Below are 22,525 nucleotides of genomic sequence, written 5' to 3'. Positions count from 1 at the left end.
TAGAAAGAGGGTAATTTTTTTCGTGTGTTTTCTGTAAAGTTGTATGTTAGCGTTTATTCAAATGCGCTTATTAAGTCAAGCTGTTCTTAATTATGAACATTTTATACATATTCCTATACATTTGGTCAAAATTAAGAACATTTTAAATTAATATGCGCATTTGATTAAATGCAATCATACAACTTTACGGAAAATAAGCTAAAAAATGACCTTTTATAATTTTTAAGATAATACTTTTTTTTTAATAAGTTAATACATTATCATTTTATGACTTTGTTTATGACAAACATAACATTCGAATCATTATCCAGTTTTGTTAGCGACTGTCTATTTACGAAGTTTTGGTTTTTGAATATTTGTTGTAAATGTCCCTTTTAAAACAGGGCATGCGGTAAGCAGACAATAAGATAAATGTTAGATTAGAGTAGGTAAATATCAAATGGTAGTTTTTTCTCCATTTTTTTACATTCATAGCAGAGATATAAAGGGATAAGACAATAACCTATAAATTGATTTACATCCTCAATAAATACATAACATTAAAGTAGATTACTATTAGTGGTTGAAATGTTTGGACACTCAACCGAATGAATCAACTAATCAACATTCAATAGTCAACGAATAAAAAACCTTATTATAAAACTTTTTGAATAGTGTTTTACAGCCCGAGCTCATTGTCCCCTTCCTCGCTGCATGTTTAGTCGCCATATTTCATTCTATATTCTAAAAAGACCTCTTATATCTAGTAGCTTAATTTTACCATAATTAATAAATCAAAAATTTTCATTGTTTCATAGACAAGTTTTATCCATATTTTCTAATAAATGCTGCCTAAAAATTTTTTGTACATTATTAATTTTGCATGATTATTATAATATATGTTGGAAATATTTAATTAAATTCTCTTTAGAAACAGATAGAACGACATTTTAACATTTAGAGAGATGTGTCATTTATTTATTATTCATAGGCCTTGATAGAAGCATGCATCCATCAGATAGTATAGGGATAATCTCTCTGCATGAATAGTTATTTATCACATCGTATTATAAACAGCTTTCTTCGGATATAAAAAAGGTACAATTAAGCCCCGAGATGCAGAAGGCAAGGCTTATGATTGTACACTTTTATATTCATAGAAAACTGGATATAATACGATGCTATACATGATTTTTTAATATGGCTTAGAGCCGATTCTAATCCACCGTACATTGATCGTTTTCAAAAATTAGTTCCACTCTAAAAAAATGCTGGATTTAGGACCTAAAAGGAAATCTATTTTGCCTCCAACTTTTCCACTTGCAATTTTTTTGCACATTAGAATGATGTTAATGAAGTAATTTTTTTCGCGTATTTTCTGTCAAGTTGCATATAACGTTTTAGTCAAACATTCGTATTATGTCAAACTGCTCTTAATGATGACTATTTCAAATATATACATTTGGTCATAATTAAGAACAGATTAACTTCATAAGAGCATTTAACTAAAACGGTACGCACAACTTTACGGAAAATATGCGAAAAAATGACCTCCTTTGTACTTTAAGATTTCAAACCTGAAAGAAAATCTATTTTGCCTCCGACTTTTCCACTGGCAACACTAAAATAATTAAATTAATACAATGCTTTCATGATGTATTGGAAGCGAAATAGTTTTTCTGTAGGTGATATTCCTTCCCCTAATAGTTCAATATAATGTTTTAACTGAAATCAATTGACATTTAAATTCTTTTTTAGTACAAGAAGAAAGTTGATTTTTCCCAGAATAAATTCTATGAACCATCATTTAATTTTTATGACGTCAGGTAAAACAATTTTTTGCACTGTTGTTTCATTGTTATAAATTGTATATACACTGGATTAATACTGTAATTTTATTGGCTTTTTTAAACTTTAAACAAATTTCTTCTGTTTTTTAATTCTTGGCATTTAGTTTTTTTGACCAGAGCTGGATCTTTAAATCATTTCAATGGTGCGCTAAATCACCCCGCGTAAAATGCGCCGCTGTGATTGGCTGAAATTCTGCGCGGGGTGATTTAGCGCACCATTGAAATGATTTAAAGATCCAGCTCAGTTGAACCTTAAACTTTTTTTTAGCTATTCAGGAGATTTTAAAATACCCTGATAGACACGGACATTTTTTTCAAATTCATATTTTTTAGTTTATTGAACGATATAAACCGAGGCAATGAATCCTGTCACATGTTCTTCCGAATTCTTGCTTTGTGCCACACTGTGATGCCAGATTATAGTAATGGTAAGTGTCACATGTTATTCTGAATTCTTGCTTTGTGCCACACTGTGATGCCAGATTATAGTAATGGTAAGTGTTACATGTTATTCTGAAGTCTTGCTTTGTGCCACACTGTGATGCCAGATTATAGTAATGGTAAGTGTTACATGTTATTCTGAAGTCTTGCTTTGTGCCACACTGTGACAACTACGCTACTGAATATATTGAAATAGCTTGAAAAAATGGCAGACAATTTTGACAAACCAAATAAAAAGTATAAAACTCATTTATTAGCTTGAAAAGTTTTAATAAATTAAAGTTTTGTTGCTAAAAAATTAATTTTGTTTGTTAACAATAAATTGTATGACATACAAAAGTTTTTCTATTCTAAATTATAGCAAATAAAATATTCATTCATGTATTTTTTCCTTTTTTACCTATAGTTTCATAAATACTAAGGTAAACATGAATTCAAATAACATGAAGATAAAATAAAAAAGAAATGAAAAAAGAAATCTATACCAAGTCCTAAACAAGAGCAACTACGTTTTGCCATCCCTTGAAGCTAATTACACCAGCTACTCCTATTTAACTAAAGACCTTTTCATAGCAATTCTTAAATTAGCCCAAAAACCTGTAGTGGGCCAATGCCACGAATATCTTAGACTCTTGATTCTGTCTGTGAACCAGAATTAGAGATCTTAATGAATAGGTATTTGATTTATATAATAATATATTATTGAAGATGGAAAGTTGGAATACCAAGCTCAGAGCCCGGATGAGAATGCACTGGTTAGCGCAGCAAGAAATTTTGGATTCATCTTCAAAGAAAGAACTTCAAGTACCATCACTATTGAGGTAGACATGATATTTTTTCTTGTTAGTTTTTAACCAAAAAATTACAAATTATTGTCTGTATCTTAATATCTCGCTAATCGCTAGACTAATATTTTAAGATAGATCACTTAGCAAATTAAGAATTTTTAAAACTCTTTATAGTATGCAGTTTTTTAATGATTCCCTGTTGCTTTCCAAATTGAATATTTATTTTTCTGTAATGAAATATAAGTAAATCTTTTGATCAATCATATGTATAAAATTTTGTCTTAGGTAGGTGGTAAATATTAGATATGGGAAAGTGATGTTGATTCATTTTATCTTCAGTGTCCTATACATCCAATGATCTAAAGGGATAAGACAATGGCTGATAAATTGATGTACATCCCGAATGATGTTAAACAAAATTACCCATTCTATATATTACAATTAGGTTTGAACCAACCGGACCTATCAAAATTTATGAAAGTCCCCTATGTTGTAAACCAGCGAATAAGAAAAATTTAGTGTAATACTTTGGGTACTAGAAAAATAAAAAACCAAATGCCCCTCCCTCCCTGTGTACTTCCTAAAATTATTTATTACTTTTTTCAGACCCCATCTGGAACAGAAGTGCATGAGTTGTTGTGTATTCTTGACTTTAACAATGTTAGGAAAAGAATGTCAGTTATTCTACGATACAAGGAAAGTTAATCAATATAGCAAAGCTTCAAAGATTTAGGCAGACAGACAGAAAATATACTTTATAGAGAACAGTTTTTTTCCAAAAATCCGCCAGAAAATCAATTTAAGCCTTAAAGATAAACGAAGAAATTAATTTAACTGAAATGATAAATAAAAAACCTTGCCCAATATACTAAAAATTTACATTTTCATTTATCATTTTAAAATAAATCAAGTCATTTGATGTATTTAGTTATTGCAAGTTTTAAAATGACGCAAATTGAACTAATACTAAATAGATTTTATATTTTTACGATAATCATGTACTAAAAACAATGCTTGATAAAAATATGAAAAAAAACATGGTAATGATTAACTGCTAATATTAGGATGAAATCCAGCTTTATTGCAAGGAAATACATACAACATTATTTATTAGAGCGTAGCTTCTGTATTATTAGGGCACTAACTAACTAAATTATAATTTCCATCGCAGTTTTAAATCAATCTCTCATATCCCTCATTTTTATGACGTCACATGGCTGATTTTAAGGCATATCTACTATCTAGTCTACTAATTAATACAAAGTAAGAAATTGAGTTTTCATGACTGTTTCACCAAAATTTGAATGAAACAAATAATATATGTTGACCGAAGACTAGTTAATGAAACTTATAAAATATTAACGTTAATTGTCTTATAAACTTTTTTTTGACAAATTTTCCCGAAATTGAACGATGATTAACAACAAAAAACTACTACTGTTCTTTGGCTCACGTTTTACTTTATCATTTACTAGCGGCTTCTCTCCTATAGGCCTCTAGGGACACTTGATTTGCTATTCATGATTTGTGAGCTGAGAACCGGTTCTAATCCACCGGATATTGATCGGTTTCGAAGCGATTCTGGAAAGTATGTTCTCCAGGATATTATTATAATGTTTATATGTATGACAGGGGGCGGACAATGTTATTTATGAGAGGTTACACCCAGGTCAAGACCAGATTATGGATATTACTCAAGATCATCTACAGGTTTGCCTTACAATCTTAGATATCTTTGAAAGGTCGAGACTGAGATTGGTCATCTTTAGATTATGTTAATGTTAATGTTACTTTAAATTATACAAAAGCTTATTTTCTACAAATTTGAGGGAGCACCGTAGCTCTGTGATAATGCACTGGGTTACGGTGATGGGAATTCGAGTTCAAACCCATTTGTGTTGCTTTCACAACATGTTGTCTCAAATTCCTCTACCAAATCACACAACCTCCCTCTAGTTGCGGTAGAAGGGATCCCTGGCCCTCCAGGATGGGGCATCTCTGCGCAAGTGTCGACAGCACAGATCATCAGACATTGAAATGGACATATGAACCACAGGCACAAGACCCGCCTTAAAAAAAAATATAAAATAAAATTTGTATCCTTAAGATGATTGCTAGATAGTAGACAGTTGAGAATCGTCAATAAAACATTTAGTTATTGAAATATTTAGATCTTTTACAATTAATATTTTTCTTTAGAAATTTGCTTGTGAAGGTCTCCGTACCCTTGTGTTGGGTGTAAAGACACTGACCCTGGAAGAGTTCCAGAACTGGAAGGCGGAGCACCACAAGGCCGCCCTCTCCCTAGAGAACAGGGAGGAGAACCTGGACAGGGTTTATAACATAATTGAAAAGGATCTTACTCTTGTAGGTTAGTTTCATTTGAATTCATAAAGGGTATTAAATCAGAGAGAGAGGGGACAATGGGCTGTTTATTGCACTAGTCCCTAAAGTTCTATAATAATAACGTTTTCTTATTCGTTGGCTTAACAACTTTGGGTACTTTTTTTGATTTGATTAGTTGGTTCTTTCAGTCGAGTGTCATTGTCCAAACGTTCCAACCAGTAACTGTAATCTTCAGAAGGGATGTTTTTGTGAATTATCATTGGGGATGTACATCAATTGATCGGACATTGTCTTATCCCTTTAGATCCCTGACAATATATAATTAATTAATCCTAGGTGCCTCAGCTATAGAGGATAAGCTGCAAGACGGAGTTTCACAAACCATTGCCAACCTTGAGACAGCTGGAATTAAAATTTGGGTTCTAACAGGCGACAAACAGGAAACTGCCATTAATATAGGTAACAGATATTAACTAAGTTTTTAGTAGCGAAGCCTAGCTACTAACTCACTTAGTCCGTCACTCCGACATAACGTAACGCTAAAAACAGGATCTCGCTAACCACTGGACCGATATAGTTGTCCTTTACAGTGAATACTCTTATAGTACTATAGGGTTTGTAACTATTTGAGGGAGGGTGCCTCTACCCTTCCAAGAATGATCACCTCTGGAAAAAATATACCCCCCTCCCCCTCCACAAATAAACTAATAAATTTACTCAATTTTCCTTTTAATTAAAGTTAAAAACATATATGTACTATGCAGACATTTTTTAATAAACTCAAAATACTTCTAATTAAATACTTAATTGATAGGTTTGATAAAAAGTGCACAAAGTTCTACTTAAACATTATAAAATGTACAAATTATTGAATAAATTTTGTTTAGGTTATAGTTGTAATTTGCTATCAAGTGACCTTGTAGATGAACCTTATATTGTAGATGGAAGAACTTTTCAGGTATAGTTTTCAGGGTTCTAAAGGGATATGGCAATTGCCGATAAATTGATGTATATTGTACATCCCCAATGATTCCCATTTCTGTAGATTACAATTAGAGGTTGAAACGTTTGGACACTCAACTCAATGAACCAAAAATTTAAATTCAATATAAGTCCCCAAAGTTAAGACAGCGAATAAGAAAAAGTCATTATAAACCTTTGGGGACTAGTGTAATAAAGAGCTCAATGTTACCTTCCTTTCTGTAAGTTTTTAGTCATTTGTGAAAAGGGACAAAATATTGTTATTTGAATACAAAAAATCATCTTTTCCAAATATAGTTTTACTAAGATATTACCTGTAATTTAATGTTTTGACTTTAACTTCGTAATTCCTGCATAAATGATAATTTCGTTTGTCCTTCAGTAACTTTGTAACTCTATTGTATATGGAAATATGATTTTCTCGGTTGATATTGAAGATATATAATTGCTGTACACATGTCTCTTTAAACAAATCATCCACTATTTTTAATTCCTTTTCCTCTCTTAGTTATGACGTATGACTTCTGAATAATTGCAATATAATTTACTTTGTCCATTTTTTTGTTCTTCAATTCTAATGGATGTTTTAATACTTGTTTTTACTATCAGGAGGTGGAGACACAATTGATCCAGCACAGACGCGCTATAGAGAATCATCTCAACTCAACTGGACATAAGTCATCGGCCTTCAGTAGGGAGTCAGACTTCCAGGACAATCCAGGAATTAAAATACGCTCAGGAATGTCGTTATGGTTTGGAAAACTTAAAAAAAAACTTAATTTTTAATTGTTTACCATACACTTCAAATTAATATTAAAATTATTAACAAAGCTTAGATTACTTAATCTACTTAGATCTGTTATTAGAGTAAAACAATAGAGGGGGAAGGGGTTAAATAACTGTATGTCCCCAACCCGAGGACCCTGTGCCGACTTTCAATTGGTTCTTTGAAAATCAACTAATAGCGCCGAGAATATTAACACACCCAAGTCGCTACAAAAGAACAGAAAGCAATTTGTTGTCTAGTTATTTATCTTTATTTATAATTATTGATCTGTTAAATATCTTTTTGTTTTGAAATATTCAAATAGATTTTCCAAAGTTTTTCATTATTAAAGTTTTTCCGACCATGACGCATGTATAACAGGAAGTACAGCTGACGGCTATGAACGGTCACCACTAGAGTTTGCACTGGTCATCAACGGTCACGCGCTGGCTCACGCCCTAGAGCCAGAACTAGAGGATATGCTGATGGGCGTGGCCGAGCACTGCTCAGCGGTCATTTGTTGCAGGAAAGAATCTTTTCAATTTAGATAGGCTAATAAACCAAATAAACACCCTAATATTACAAAATTTCAAGCACATTTTTATATAATTATCTATTTCCTTTGGTACTTACCTATTTATATATTTTGGTAAAATTTTTCTAAATGTTTAGTTACAATAGGTTATTATAATGTCTTTTTTTACCCTTATTGTAACGTGATTATCTATAATTTTTTATTCGATTAAAAGCAAGTTAACAAATAAGGTTTACCAACTTTAAGTTCTTTCTCATCAGATTAATAAAAGATTTATTTTGTCCTTCTGGGTGGGTGGAGAATTCAATTTACCATCACCTAAAGTCCCCCTATAGGCCTCAAGGGGCATAGCCGCTAGTAATACATATATGAAAAGATTCTGCTACCTACAGAGTAACTCCGCTGCAAAAAGCTCTAGTCGTTGAGCTGGTTAAGAAGACTAAAGATGCTGTCACCCTGGCCATTGGTGATGGTGCTAACGATGTGTCAATGATTAAAGGTTTCTACATTTTTTATTACCAATTCTCAAAAAACTAGTTAATTTTTAGAATTATGACATGCTAGGGTTATTTTAAAGATACCTAACTTAGGCAATAACATCAATTAAATATTATTTTCCCTTCAATAAAGTTCAAACAAGGATGACAACATCCATAAAAGCGAAGCACTGAAACGGTAGGACAAACGGACATTAACACTTGTATAGTGTCAGAACTGAATAATCAGAATATAAATAGATAAGAGTCGAAGAATATTGCAAGTAAATTTGTTGAAAAACTGCTTGATACAGAATAATGTTTATGGACATACTTACATTTTTACGACTTGATTATAGAGTTGCTTCGCTTATAATATTGTATTTTGTTGTCTCAGGAATCAGTATACCAAAAATCAGATCAATCGGATTATTAGATCACATAAAAATTAGTTGTTAAAAAAGTAAAAAAATCAACATGTTTAAAATAGACATACAGACATTTTGGTAATGATTATAGAGTTGCTACGCTTTCTAAATTATACCTAACTACAACAGGAATCACCATGCAAAGTTTGAAATCCATATGACATTTCTAACATGCCTAAATTAACGGAAAAAGCTATCCGTTTGTGACGGACGGACGGACCGACCCTAATTATAGAAAAGCTTCGCTTTTAAAAAGTATTATCAAACTTTTGTGTTTTTTAGATTGTAAGAACAATCAATATCTAATTTAAGTCCTTAATTTTTTACGCCAACGAACGAGATATTTTTTGGACTTTTGGGACCTGTAAAATTAAATGTATTTATTATAACTTGGATCTTGTAACAGTTTATCATGTACTCCAATAAAGTAAAACTTGTAGCTGGCTAAAATAACGATCTTCCTTAACCCCTTTACCCCAATCTCCTTCCCTCCTTCTGGATGAACGAACTGGCCAATAAATAGTTAGAAACCTAAAATGACAACAATCTTTTAGTCATATATTCTATATCCATCTAGAATTCTAATCATATTTCTAGAAAAAATTGAAATTATGTAAAAATGCAAATATTTCAGCTGCAGATATCGGTGTTGGAATATCCGGGCAGGAAGGAAGACAGGCGGTTCTGGCCAGCGATTATTCTATAGCTCAGTTTAGGTAAATATTACACTGACGCTTTCACACAAACAAGGACGTTCAAGTTTTTTATAGGGGGGAGGGGGGAGTGGTCAACCCTTTCCCCTTCCCCTTGGACGTCCTTGCACATAAAGTACCTTTTTGATTACTGATAACATTTTTAAAGATATAATTGAGAAAGGGTATTAGTTTGTTTGATTATTACTTAAGGTTAGTTTAGGTTAGGTTATATTGGGTACTGGATAGCCTCGCAGGGTTGGGTACCCCAGATATAGGCCCCACAGGGTTTGAAACCCACCCCCTTATTTAAATTTATTTCGTTTTAGAGGGGGAGATGAGTTATCAGAGAACAACAGGAAAGCACCAAAATGAATATAGCATGTATTCTTGATTCTTTTCAAGAGAAATGAAATCAGTGAACAAACAATGAAAATGGATTCCAAATTATTTTGTACAGATGACTTTATAAAAGCATAAATGGCTTTAACTTAAAAAAATATGTATTATACTTAATTTCTTTTAATTTAGATATCTGGAGCGCCTCTTATTAGTCCATGGTAGATGGTCGTATTATAGAATGTGTAAATTTTTACGGTAAGCGTTTTTAATCTATTACCGACCTCGCCCTTAGCGTCTCTCTCGATATATTTGAAGCTTCCCAAAATTGAAGAACTCAATCGGTTCATGAGTAGTTAAAGTAGCTCCAGACAAAACAAATCTTTCTACTTCATGGCTTTTTATCATTTTGACTTTAATTCAAAATTTGATTATGTTTATTGTTTAAATAAATTTGTACACAAACTTTAATTTCTAATGTTTTTTCAGATATTTTTTCTACAAGAATTTTGCTTTCACACTGTGCCATTTCTGGTATGCATTTTCATGTGGCTTTTCTGCCCAGGTTAGTTTTTATCCTTGTTTAATTTTCTTAACCAGTACGGCTTTGAAACCGATTAATATCCGCTGGATAAGAACCGGTTCTCAGCCATATTGAAAACCACGTATAGCATCGTATTACAAACAATTTTCCACGAAACAAATTTGGTTTTAATCTTATAATTTTTTATTTTTCATATCCGCGGAAAGCTGTCTGTAATACGATGCGATAAATATCAATTGTCATAGCAGCTTTTCTATCATTAGCTTTGTTTGTCAGTCAGATTTGTAAAAATTAATGCCTGTAAAAATAGAAGAAAAGGAAAATACATACCTATTAAGAAAGATTTTGAGTTTGTCCAACATTGGGAAATTAAATGAAGAAAAAAATCAATAATATTTAAAAAGCATTAAATAAATATATGTCTAAATTTCCACTTGACTTAAACAATAAAATTGTAATGTATAAGATATACCGTCCTACAGTTGACAAAAAAATTTACGTAAAACTTAAATCCATTTTTTATGATTAAAAGCCTATTTGTGTTAAAAATGTGCACACTATTGTATCCTTTGCACTTGGGACCAGGGATTTAGCTTCGGTGCTTTTTTATTATCATCAATTTCATTAAATAATAAGGAAGTTCTGTACTCGCTAGGAACTTACAGGGAAAGAACCTTAGCTTCTCATTATTTTATCTTATTCTGCAATGTTTTTTTGTCTACAATATGTTTTTATATAGAATACTTGTCTTAATTTCTGGAGTAAACTCTAAAAATAAAACTTCCTCGCCTAATAAAGATTTATTGTCTTGGAAAAAGAGATTGATTAAACACAAATTGCCTTAATTTATTTTAAATTTTAGTGTTTTTTGTTAAATATTTTAGGTAGTCATTAGGTTTAATTTTTTTACTTTTATTTCACTACTTAATTGCGTTTAGTTTAACTTTTTGTTCGTGATATTAACTATTCGGATCATGGAAAGAAAACGAAGTATCGGGTTTCGTCGTATTTTCACAGAAGCTTAGTTTGAGTAAATGATAATGATTACTCCGCAGTGTTGTGAAATTTACCTCACAGGGGCTATAAATAGGAGTAAAGCTACTGTGAAAATACGACGAAACCTGTCACTTCGTTCTTTCCATGATCCAATTATTCTAATACCTTGTTATAAGGTTTGTTGTTTACTAACCCAACTTAACTAACCAATATTTTCCTTTGCACTGCAGCCTGTGTACGACGAGTTGTTCATCTCATGCTACAACATGTTGTACACATCCGCGCCCGTCGTCATCATGGGCGGGCTGGACCAGGACGTCAACCCGCGGATGGCCGCCCGCTACCCGCGCCTGTACTACCCAGGTCGCCAGCGGATGTGGTTCTCGCGCAAGGTGTTCGCCGAGTCGGCCATCCATGGGTTGATTACTAGTCTTGTTCTCATTTGTATTGCCATGGGTAAGGGAATGGTCATTCGCACAAATATTGTACTCAGGGATATGAAGGATAAGCATCTGCTAAAAAAGTGTTAACCTATACTTTACTTTTGAACCTAAATTTTTACAATTCATCATAAATTTTAAACGACTATTTAAAAATTAAAAGGATAAACTTTAAATAGATGTTATATTCTTTTATCTCTGACATTTCTAAATGTATTTATGTGTGTATTTTTATTTTCTCTATACATGTTTTGAGCATGTATTTTTTCCAATTCGCATGTTTCTTTTGTCAATTTTAGAATTGCAAATTTAAAGCATGTACGTACTATGTGTTTTTGTAATTTTTATGTGTAATTATTACAATTTCAATAATTCTAATGATTTTTAAAATTATTTTATTGATTTTTTTTCTATTGCGAAGTTTAATATTACTTTAATATAGAAAGTATTGTTATAAAGAGCGTAATTTTTCGCATAATTCCGTAAGTTTATGTGTAAGCTTCCAGTCAAATGCGCTTAGGTCAAATTGTTATTAATAATACGTTTAATTATACTATAGGACAGCTTGACCTAATATGAGCATTTGACTGGAAGATTGCACCTAACTTTACATAATTATGCGGGAAAAAAATTACGCTCTTTAACAAACGACTTTACTGCATGACATCATTATAAGTGATATTTCCAAACTCTACCTAATCTAGTAAGTGATGGTTAAGGTTAAATAGGTGCTTTCACAAAAAGTGCCGGCTGTATTGATCACTAATAACCCCCTTTCCCCCTTATTGATGCAATAAATTGGGAAAATATGGAGAATTTTTTCATAGGCCCCCTTCCCCTTACATTCGATTTTTTTTCAAAATAAAGGGGGGATTTTTATCAAAGATCACTACGGTACCTTTATGTGAAAGCGCCGTTAAATGAAAATGAACTTTTTAACATTTTGAAAGCACTATCTCACCAATGCAAAACACTCACCGTGTATTTTTTTTACCTGGATTTTAGACTGTTCTGGATCCCGCATTTATCTCCGTGTACAATTTGTTCTACACCAGCCAACCTGTTCTCTTCATGGCTTACTTTGATCAGGATGTCAACGAAAAGTCTTCCTTACGGGTAAGTTAATACCAGGGAGGGAAGGGATATTGGACTATATATCTTACTAGCGGCTACGCCCCTAGAGGCCTCTAGTGGCACTTAAAATGTTTGTTGTTTTAAAAAAAAAAAATACGATACCTTGCAATGTTGCGAAGGAGTCTCTATCAAATTATTACGATACTTTGCAATGTTACGTACTAGTCTTTATTCGACAAGAAAAAAACTCGATTTTTTGTGATTTCTCTTGGGAGGGTGGTGGTACCCTCCCCCAAAATAGTTATAAACCCTCCCGGGACCTATGAGAATCTACCCTGTTAAGGAGAACCCGATCGGTTCAGCGGTTAGCGAGATCGGTACAGACACACAAACAGACATCCTGTTACTTTAATATAAGGATAACTAATGTTTTATGATCACGTTCTCTTATCTGTTGGCTCAAAACTTTGGGTACTTTTATTTAATTTAAAATGGTTGGTTCTGTTCAAGTAGGAATAAAACTAATAATTTTACCTAATGTTGATTTCAGTGGAGATTTATATAAATTTATGAGCCATATTCTTATCTTTTGAAACTTATGACTAGATAATTTCCATTTATCTTTTAATTGATTTTAATATTATTAAAATGGAGGCTGATTCTTTATTTTTAGTTTCCGAAGCTGTATTATCCTGGGATGGTGTCAAGTCTGTTCAATTTCAAGTTGTTTAGTGAGTCCGCCTTCCATGGATTTATTACCTCCTTGTTCTTGTTTGCTATCCCACTAGGTAATTATTTAATAGTTATTTATCGCATCGTATTATAGACAGCTTTCCTCAGATATTAAAATAAAAAATTATAAGAGTAAAACCTGTTTAGTTAAAAAAACCTATTTTAATTTTATGATGTATATTTTAATATTCGTGGAAAATTGTCTGTAATACGTTTCTATTCGTTTGTTCAGTATGGCTACGAACCGGTCCTAATCCTCGGATATTAATCGGTTTCAAAGCCACTGGAAATAATATTAGTTTTGCTTTGTACCAAGAATAACATATAACCATAACCAACAAGCAAAATAATTCTGAAAAAATAAGGTATAAAATATTTCAAGCAGCTGAAAATGGCTTATTGTATTATTGATATAATAAAATTCGGGTATAGTCCCTTTCGTGACATCGTCTTTTGGTCGTATATTCACAGTAGCTTTTCTCCTATTTCTAGCCCTTGCGGGAGCTCTAACCCTGCGGGGTAATCACCTTACCTAACATAAATAACCAATTAAAAGTTACTGTGCAAATACGACGAAACGCCTCTTAAATGCTATGTCACCAAAGGGACTATACCCAAAAATTCTTCTTGGGAATTTTGATGTTATCGTTTCGTTATTTCCACTCTAAAAATTTAAAAACAATATTAATATTTACCTTTTTTACTGCCTTCTTTGATGGTTTCAATCAACAGGGAGTATGGTGTTTTACAAACAATCTTATTATTTCAATTTATATATTGTGCATGTCTTTATTTTTATAGGTAGAAACTCTAGGTTTATACAATTTTTTACACTTTATACCTAATCACCAATTGAAGCACAATACAGATTGCTATTAATCACTTTTAAAAATTACTTTCAGTCTTGTTATCTTAAAATCAGCGGCGTTTTCCCTAAAATGCCTTGTTAGGCGATAACCCCCGCCTCCTGATTTTTAAAGTAGATTAAAAACAAGGGAAGATTGTAGCTATTTTTTGGCTAGAAAGGTTAGGTTGTATTTAGTAGTGCAGGGTTAAGGCCGCCCAAGATTATTCATAGGTTAATAAACTATTATCCGCCCTTATTTTAAATGTATTTAAACAAAATAAGGGGTTAAGGGAGTTTTAAGGACCCTACAGGCTTTTGAGGGAAAGCACCAAATTAGCTTTTTGCTGCATGTTGAGTATTTTTGAAACTAGTGCATATATATATTTATAATCTCTTCTGCATTATTAAAGAGAAAAAGAAACATATAATAAGATATTTTGCTTCCTTAAGCTTACATTGTAAAAATATTTTCATTATGTAAATGGCTATTTAAGTTTTTAAAAGATTGTAATTATTTCCGCAAAGTGTAACATATTATCAAATTAATAGTATCACAAAGAATCATTTAATTAGAATTAAACGTTTCTATTTGTTCATTTCTTTGTCATTTTTTTTCTTATTATTCCGTAAAGTTGTTTGCAAGCTTCCAGTCAAATGCGCTTATTATGTCAAATTGTTTTTAATTTTACGTTTGGTCAAAATTAAGCACAGCTTGACCTCATAAGCGCATTTGACTGGATGCTTACACCCAATTTTACGGAATATTGCGAAAAAAGGACGGTCCTCTTGTTATTGCTTGCGAAGATGGAACTTTTTGCGGCAATGCATTAGGCAGAAAAGACAGTACACAGTTATTTACGACTTCCAAAGCAAGAAACTTTTTCTTTTCAATTTTTAATTATAATTCTGGTGCTTATTCTTAATTGTTCTTAACCGAGTAAAAATATGTAGTAACGTTATTATTATTTTAGGTGCTTATCACAATAAAACTGATGCTCTTGGAAAAGTGCTAAATGATCATTACTTATTTGGCTCTGTTGTTTCTACTATTCTTGTTCTTGTTGTAACTGGACAGGTAATATCAATAAATATATTAAGTATGACGAAGACCAAACTGCATTACTTTTGCACCACTTTTGACGTCATATTCTCCATATCTTTTTTAGGGGTTTTCTTTCCCACTTCTCCTCTATCTTCCTCATTTTATGACATCACAGGAATCAAAAGTGACACAAAAGTAATGCAGTTTGGTCTTTGTCATTAAGTAAGGTTTCTCATAATTGAAGTATATTCTTTCCAGTATGGCTAATATTAATCCGCTATATTAAAACCGGTTCCAGACTATTTTCTATAAATATTAAACGTCTACATTTAAACTTTGTAATATCGATATCGAAAAGGGGACATTTGACTTCTTAAAATTCTTAATTTTTATGCCTAAAAGTCTTTGTGAATTGTGATTGGCTATTCCAAACGTGTTGAAACATTTCATCAATATTTTTTTAATGGTAGGGTTTGAACCTAATCATTAGGGATTTACATTTTTTCGTCAATTGTCTTATCCCTTAACAACATGAATTGACATATACATTTTTTTCAGATTGCCTTGGACACCCAATACTGGACTGTATGGAACCACGTGACCATTTGGGGCAGTGTTGTTGTATACTTTGTACTCACCTTCGCCTACAACTGGATAATTGGGGGACAATACCTGGGAAGTCTGACCACGGTTATGCAGGATCAGACTTTCTGGTGAGTATATTTATTCTGAGAGAGAGAGAGAGAGAGAGAGAGAGAGTGAGGGGACAATGGGCTGTTTATTACACTAGACCCCAAAGTCTCATTATAACGTTTATTATAACTTTGGGGACTGTAGTGAATTTTGATTGGTTTGATGACTAAGTTAAGTGTCCAAACGTTCAATTAATGAATGTAATCTATAGTCATAGAAGGGTAATTTTGTGTATCATCATTGGGGATTAATATCAATTTATCATTGTTTATCCCTTTAGATCCCTGATGGAAGTGCCTTTTTATGGACCAAAGCATTCTTTCTTCCTTTTGATTGTTCTATTATATTTGGTATCCGATATATCAATACAATTTCAGTCTTTTGGTAAAACGCAATAATAGCTAAATTATTAAATTTTAACCCCTTACCTCCCTTTTAAATTCCCCCTGCTTTCTTGCAGTAACTGAATATTTGAAATATTTTAGGTTCGTGGTAATGTTGACAACTGTTGTGTGTATTCTACCTGTTGTGGCTTACAGATTTTATAAGGTAGAAAAATATTTATTAAGAAAATGTTTTTTTCCCCTATTTTTTTATGATTTATTAAAACATGGGGAGGGAATGGAGCAAAGGGGGTGGATAGGGGAGATCGTTATTTAAACCAGCTAAAAGTTTTACTTTATTAGAGTACATAATAATTTGGTGTAAGATCCAAGTAATAATAAATCCATTTATGCAAATTAATAATATATTATTTAGATTGATGTCCGTCCTAACCTGACCGACTGTGTCCGTCTTGTCCAGCGCTCTGACCGCAAGATCAAGAAGAGCGAGTCCGGCATACCGAGACCATTCTCTGGGCGGCGCAGCCGACGGTCAGTCCGCTCCGGATACGCCTTCTCCCACGCCGAGGGCTTTGGCCGACTTATCACCAGCGGACGCATCATTAAACAGGGACGAAATTATCGATATTCATTGGACATTGACCCGGAGTCAGACGCCGCCATTGTTGGCCATTGTCACGTGAAACATTCAGCTGACTCACTTTTGGCGCTAAAATCAAAGTCGTCTTCGCGCTTAAGGTTGGGTGGCTCCCAGTCGCCACTGCGCGGTGTACCCACCACGTATGCACTTTGCACAGCGGCTCTCAATTTATGCACTGCCGTTAATAATAGTGTTAGCCGACCCACCTCTGCACTTGAAACATCCGCATCAGACGGTAATATTGCCAGCAAAGAAGCGTCAGGAATGATAAAAGCGGACTGTTTAATTTGCTCTTTTGCCGCGTCGTTCCACCATTGCAGCTCATCGCAGCCGAGCTTAATCTCAGCCGGCTCAACTTTTCTAGAACTTGGCAATGGATTAAAGCCTGATAAAAATCAATAATTTGATATTAAAATCAACAAAATCTACCTCATTGTACAACAAATGACAATCAAACATGCACATTTTCCTGTATGAGCGAATTGCAACAGAATTCTATCATTCCTTGAATTCCTTCCTATCCTACTTTCTTCCTACAAACCAATCCTTCCATCCTTTCCAAGACATCAGACAAAAACACAGTTTCGCTGCATTTACAGTATTGTTTCTTGTTTATTTATGTAAATCTTTTGATTACCTTATACACCTTAACTACCATTTCCTACTGTTTTATATTTTTCCTTTTATATTAAGTTTAATTATTACAAAGTTCTTTAAATAGATCTAAAACTAATTTTAAGCAATTTAACATTTTATATAAAAATATTGATTTTTGTGCAATATTTAAATCTGCTTTGTTCTCAAAAACTTAATTTAAAGAAATTTTAATTTAAAAACCAAAAATGTACTGTACATCAAAAACATAAAATGTTGTATTTTTGCTTTAATGGTATACAAAAATTAAAAACTAAATAATTTTTGTAAAACTCTATTCCTATTTTTTGTGAATAATTAGCACTCTTCATTGCTTTGCTGATGTCAAAGAAACTTAAATTAAACATAAATATATTATAATAAAGAAAGACATAAATAAATTACAATGATTTATAATAAACATATTTATTTCTATTTTTGTTTTATTTATGTAATTTAGAGAGTAGTTAGAAATACAATTAATGCATGAAAACATTTGGTCAAGAATTAAAATTGATAACTTCGTTGGTGAACAGGATAACAGTGCTTCTGGTAGGACTTGGTCAAATGGCATCGCCAGGTATGATTTCATTTTGACATTTTATATTCAAAGTTGTAGGATGTAAAACTGTCTGTTTTTCTATTAATTTAACTGTAATTTTTAACTTGAATATTACTAAATAGTAGCTTCGCCATTTGCATACAGGGGCTCTGTATTAGAAGGGGAAAGGAAAGGGCAAAAAAAGCATAATCATCAAATGACGAGGTTTAATAAAAAATTGCCTAAAACCATCCCAGGAGCTTAAAGAATCTTCCCTAAAATAGAAACCTGAATATGTTTAGCTATTCGCAATATATGGACTGAAAAACAAATATAAATATAATTAGATGGTAAGCGGATACGCCCCTAGCATCTACTGAAGGGAAGTTAGTGAAATATCCTAAGCAAAGCCTGTGCAAAGCTTCCCTAAAATTGAGAACTCATTAAGTTATTGCTAAGCGAGATCTTATTGAAAGGGATGATCTAAATTACCTGTTAACTTTAGACGCTATGGATATGGCCATTATTACAATTCTATGCACTGGTAGATACAAATTGAAAAGTAAATTACACATCTGGTTAAGGAATGTGGTTGTCCATATTTTTGTGTGTCCTGATTGAGAGGCGAAAAAAAGGAACTTTGTATGTTATTCTTCTTGAATTTAAAAGTTAGATTTAAGAAGAGGTCCATTTTGTCTTTTAATCCTATTATATAAAGTAGTAAGCTTTTTTTTGTCTGTAGAGAAGGATCTCACTAACCGCTTAACCGATATGTTTCTCTTGTACAGAGCTTCTTATAAGTCCAATGAAGGTTTTTAATTATTTAAAAATAAAGGACCCCTTCCCCCACTATAAAAATATTTTCTTATTCTTTTTATATCCTAAAACGAAAATGGGGGTGTCGACTTCCCTCCCCCCTCTCAAACCCTAAGTGCTTCTAGAGTCTTTTAGGGGCGTTTCTGCTAGTGTTATTATAAAATTAGTTGTTGGTTATGGATTTTTATAATGTAATCAATTTTGTACAAATGATAACAAATAACTTTTCAATTTAGGATGAAAAATGGAGTGAATGGCAAAAACAAGAAATCCCAAAACAATCTTGATACACTACAAGCTCAAGAAGGTCCCACAACACAGCAACGCTCTACTAGTTCACTCAAGGACAAGTTGCGCATTCCACGCCCCAAGTCGCACAGTGTGGGGCCCGACACAGTACAACAGGTTCGCTCACAACAACAACAAAACCCGCGAAATTATCCGTCCAACAACAACGAGATGACGACATTATCGCGTGCAACTGCTGACGTGCTCACCATTAGTGGCGGGAAAAAAGGATTAGGCCACGAGTTGACGCCGAGTATGGCGGGCTCCAGCATCGAAATTGGACGGTTGGGGGGAGGGGGCAGCAGGACGGCGGTTTTTGATTCTGGTTTTGGGGTGGGTTCAGCAAGAAATTCAAATGTTTATACTCCACCTGGTGTACCCATGGTGGACTAGTCTATTTTTATATTTGAAACTTAGGGCCATATTTTTATTATTTTTAACATCAAATTAATTTTAACAAAATCAAAACAGCTTTTGTAAGCGTATTTCTGACGATAATAAATTCTTTCTGAATTTCTAACAATAATATTTTCTAAGCTTGAAATCCTGAGATTAAAACTTTTCGTTTCCATGCTTATGTGATTTAAAGAAGTGCAATTTGACTCGTCAAATTAGCAAAAATAAAAAAATAACATGCTTGCTTGTCAAACAATTAAAAGGATTTTTCATTGAAAAAAATTGTAAAATTGATTTTTATTAAATGGGTTTTCAACCAAATATCTGCTAATATTTTTAGGATTTACTTCAATAGGTTTTTAACCATGTCAAAAGGAGACATTGGACTTTAAATAATACAATTATACTGGTACCCAAAGTTTTATAGCCCTGTTATCCTATTTGTTGAATGTTGAATTCTGAGTCGTAGATTCAAAATTTTAAATATTTTCAATTTATTGAAGGGGTATTTTTGTTATCATTATTGGGGATATATAATGTAAATCAATTTATCGTCCATTGTCTCATAGAAATATTATTAAATGTAAATGTATCTATGCAGCATGCATAGTGAGCTGCGCCTGCGCTACTCAGTGCATGGTCATCATTGTCTTGTAGTACCTGATTATAAATAACTTTTAAAAGATCATCAATTTTTATAAATGTCAAATGATTATTCTGAAAATCATAACTTTATGTTTTTAATGAGATTTATGAAAATCTAATTGTGAATTATTGTAAAATTATTTTTGTTGTTGTTTCATTATCATAGTCATTTTGTCTTATTTAAGGAACTATAAACACTTTATAAGTCCAAAATCAATTTTAACCCAATCCTTTTTAGTAAAATTAGTGCCAACAACTTTTTTCTTTGTTTACAAAATTTTATTTTTAAATGGTCCTGGGATAGATAACAAATGTTTAAAACTCAAAAATTATTTTATTTTATTCAATTCACACAAAAAGTATAAAAGAGACAATTATCTATTAATTTTAATAGAGGTAACATATTTTATTATTCCTGGATTATCTCTCTATATCTTATAACTTTAGTGCCAACCAAAACTAAAGATTAATTATTGGTTTGTTCCTTTATCTTACTTTTTGACTATTCATTTATAACATTCCATTTTATCATTACATTATTTTTGTATTTTATATAAACCTTAAAGGCGAGAGGGGGGGGGGGGAGCCACTTTTGTAACCAAACTAATCGCTTAGTGGGGCAAAATTGTTTTCGTGATAAATCCACCCAAATTACATTAAAAATCTACAAAAAATTAACAAAATCATAGAAGGGTTATGAACATAAGATTTTATTTAGTTTTTGTAGATTTTTTATGTGATTTAGGAGGATTTTTCACGAAAACAATTTGCCCCACTAAGCGATTAGTGGGGATTTTTTTAAAGAATCCACCTCTGATCTTTTGTAAAGCAGATGCGTAATTTCGAACTGTGAACTAATGTTTTTTCTTAGTTTCACATTTTTTTCTTAGTTACTACATCAAAGCTACTGCCATTCCAAATCGCAGTGCTTTAATTAATTCTTTTTGAGTTTTTTTGTATTTGGTCTAGTAACAAAAAGTGCCACATCCGCCCCCCCCCCCCCCCTTTATAAAAAATAAAAAAGGCAACTATGACACAACAAAAATGTTAGTCGAAAAACCAAATGAATAACAAATATTTTATTTAAACTGTGATATAAAACTTTAAAGAAGGAAAGGGACATCGAATGTAATATGATAAAATTTTAAACCCAACTTTGGAAATTTGTTTAAAAAGGTTTTAATTATCCCTTTCCTTCTAATTTTGAGTGTCTTAACTTAAAAAACTTTATAATATCATTTTTTAAGGCACATTGAATTAGACAATTATACAACTTACAATAGAAAATTGTTCATTCTCATCATATTAAATTAAAAAAAGGAAAGGTATAGTTGCATGAAGTGTATTTAACGAGTTAGGGTACTTTTACCAAGTCGTTTTTATTTAACTTTCAAAAATGTCTAATTTGTGATAAGAAAATCATATTTTTAGAAAAATAATTGAAAGCCTAAGTTACAGCCTTACATATTTAATTTTGGATTGTAATAAATAACAAAAAATTAGACATCCGTAAAATAGTTTTCATCCTGTTTTTATGAAAACAAGTCAGCCATATCAGTTGCACATATCACAAGAAAATAATTTTAAGTCTTAATGTTTTTAAAACTACATGGTAGAAAATTGAAATGTGTGGTTCACTAAACTCAAGGTCACATGCATTTCGTGCAACTATCCCTTTATATTTTCAAATAATATTTTCACATTCACCATCACAAACCAACTCTACAGGGTGCTTAACGCAGATTATATTTTGAAAATCTTCAAATTAAATTTTAACAAAAATAAAGATTTAAAAATTGCATTGTTTAAAAAATTTAAATCAATTTATATTGAAAGAAAAACTGTAAAATTAACAATATGAATGTCAATTATCCGTCCAAACGAATGTAAAAGTTATATTTTTACTGTTGAAATTAATGTGTTTGTTGTTATATATTATAAATTATTGTGTAATACCTACCTATGCATGTTTAATTATTATTATTATTATAAAGCTTGTGTCAATGTTTCATTTATTTTAAAATAAGTTTGTAGCACACTTTAGTTTTTTTCATGCTTTTTAAACTGTTTTTAACCTATTTTTGAAGGGGGGGTCAAAAATATACTAGGACACCTATAGAATCAGACTGCAGAGCCCAAATTTGAATTAAGTCCCCAATAAACGTTTTTGGGGGGATTTAAAAATTAATTTTTAGTGTTGCTGTAATCATATTGACCGGAGCAAAAGCTCTTT

The 22,525-nt window shown here is 32.1% G+C and overlaps 1 protein-coding gene across 8 annotated transcripts in view; it reads left to right on the top strand.

Moving 5' to 3' along the window:
- Positions 1 to 22,155, top strand: part of ATP8B (ATPase phospholipid transporting 8B) — a 65,842-nt gene extending 43,687 nt beyond the window's left edge. For 3 of the 8 annotated variants that reach the window (XM_080150168.1, XM_080150151.1, XM_080150173.1), the window contains exons 15-37: positions 1,738 to 1,805; positions 2,163 to 2,257; positions 2,979 to 3,091; positions 3,665 to 3,757; positions 4,126 to 4,147; positions 4,692 to 4,768; positions 5,258 to 5,429; positions 5,741 to 5,863; positions 6,292 to 6,362; positions 6,995 to 7,128; positions 7,537 to 7,677; positions 8,079 to 8,185; positions 9,225 to 9,306; positions 9,814 to 9,879; positions 10,111 to 10,186; positions 12,607 to 12,717; positions 13,349 to 13,463; positions 15,226 to 15,329; positions 15,855 to 16,009; positions 16,475 to 16,538; positions 16,749 to 16,944; positions 18,144 to 18,186; positions 19,200 to 22,155. In XM_080150168.1, the coding sequence (XP_080006294.1) occupies positions 1,738 to 1,805; positions 2,163 to 2,257; positions 2,979 to 3,091; positions 3,665 to 3,757; positions 4,126 to 4,147; positions 4,692 to 4,768; positions 5,258 to 5,429; positions 5,741 to 5,863; positions 6,292 to 6,362; positions 6,995 to 7,128; positions 7,537 to 7,677; positions 8,079 to 8,185; positions 9,225 to 9,306; positions 9,814 to 9,879; positions 10,111 to 10,186; positions 12,607 to 12,717; positions 13,349 to 13,463; positions 15,226 to 15,329; positions 15,855 to 16,009; positions 16,475 to 16,538; positions 16,749 to 16,944; positions 18,144 to 18,186; positions 19,200 to 19,644 (2,673 nt within the window). In that variant the 3' untranslated portion in view covers positions 19,645 to 22,155. The remainder of the gene's footprint in view (positions 1 to 1,737; positions 1,806 to 2,162; positions 2,258 to 2,978; positions 3,092 to 3,664; positions 3,758 to 4,125; positions 4,148 to 4,691; positions 4,769 to 5,257; positions 5,430 to 5,740; positions 5,864 to 6,291; positions 6,363 to 6,994; positions 7,129 to 7,536; positions 7,678 to 8,078; positions 8,186 to 9,224; positions 9,307 to 9,813; positions 9,880 to 10,110; positions 10,187 to 12,606; positions 12,718 to 13,348; positions 13,464 to 15,225; positions 15,330 to 15,854; positions 16,010 to 16,474; positions 16,539 to 16,748; positions 16,945 to 18,143; positions 18,187 to 19,199) is intronic. The other 5 variants (XR_013875563.1, XR_013875550.1, XR_013875559.1 and 2 more) reach the window with 5 other exon arrangements.
- Positions 22,156 to 22,525: the final 370 nt, after the last annotated feature.

This window comes from Acartia tonsa, chromosome 2, assembly GCF_053477335.1.
Source record: "Acartia tonsa isolate MP-2025a chromosome 2, ASM5347733v1, whole genome shotgun sequence".
Taxonomy (NCBI): domain Eukaryota; kingdom Metazoa; phylum Arthropoda; class Copepoda; order Calanoida; family Acartiidae; genus Acartia; species Acartia tonsa.
This window is presented reverse-complemented; position numbering and strand designations above follow the sequence as displayed.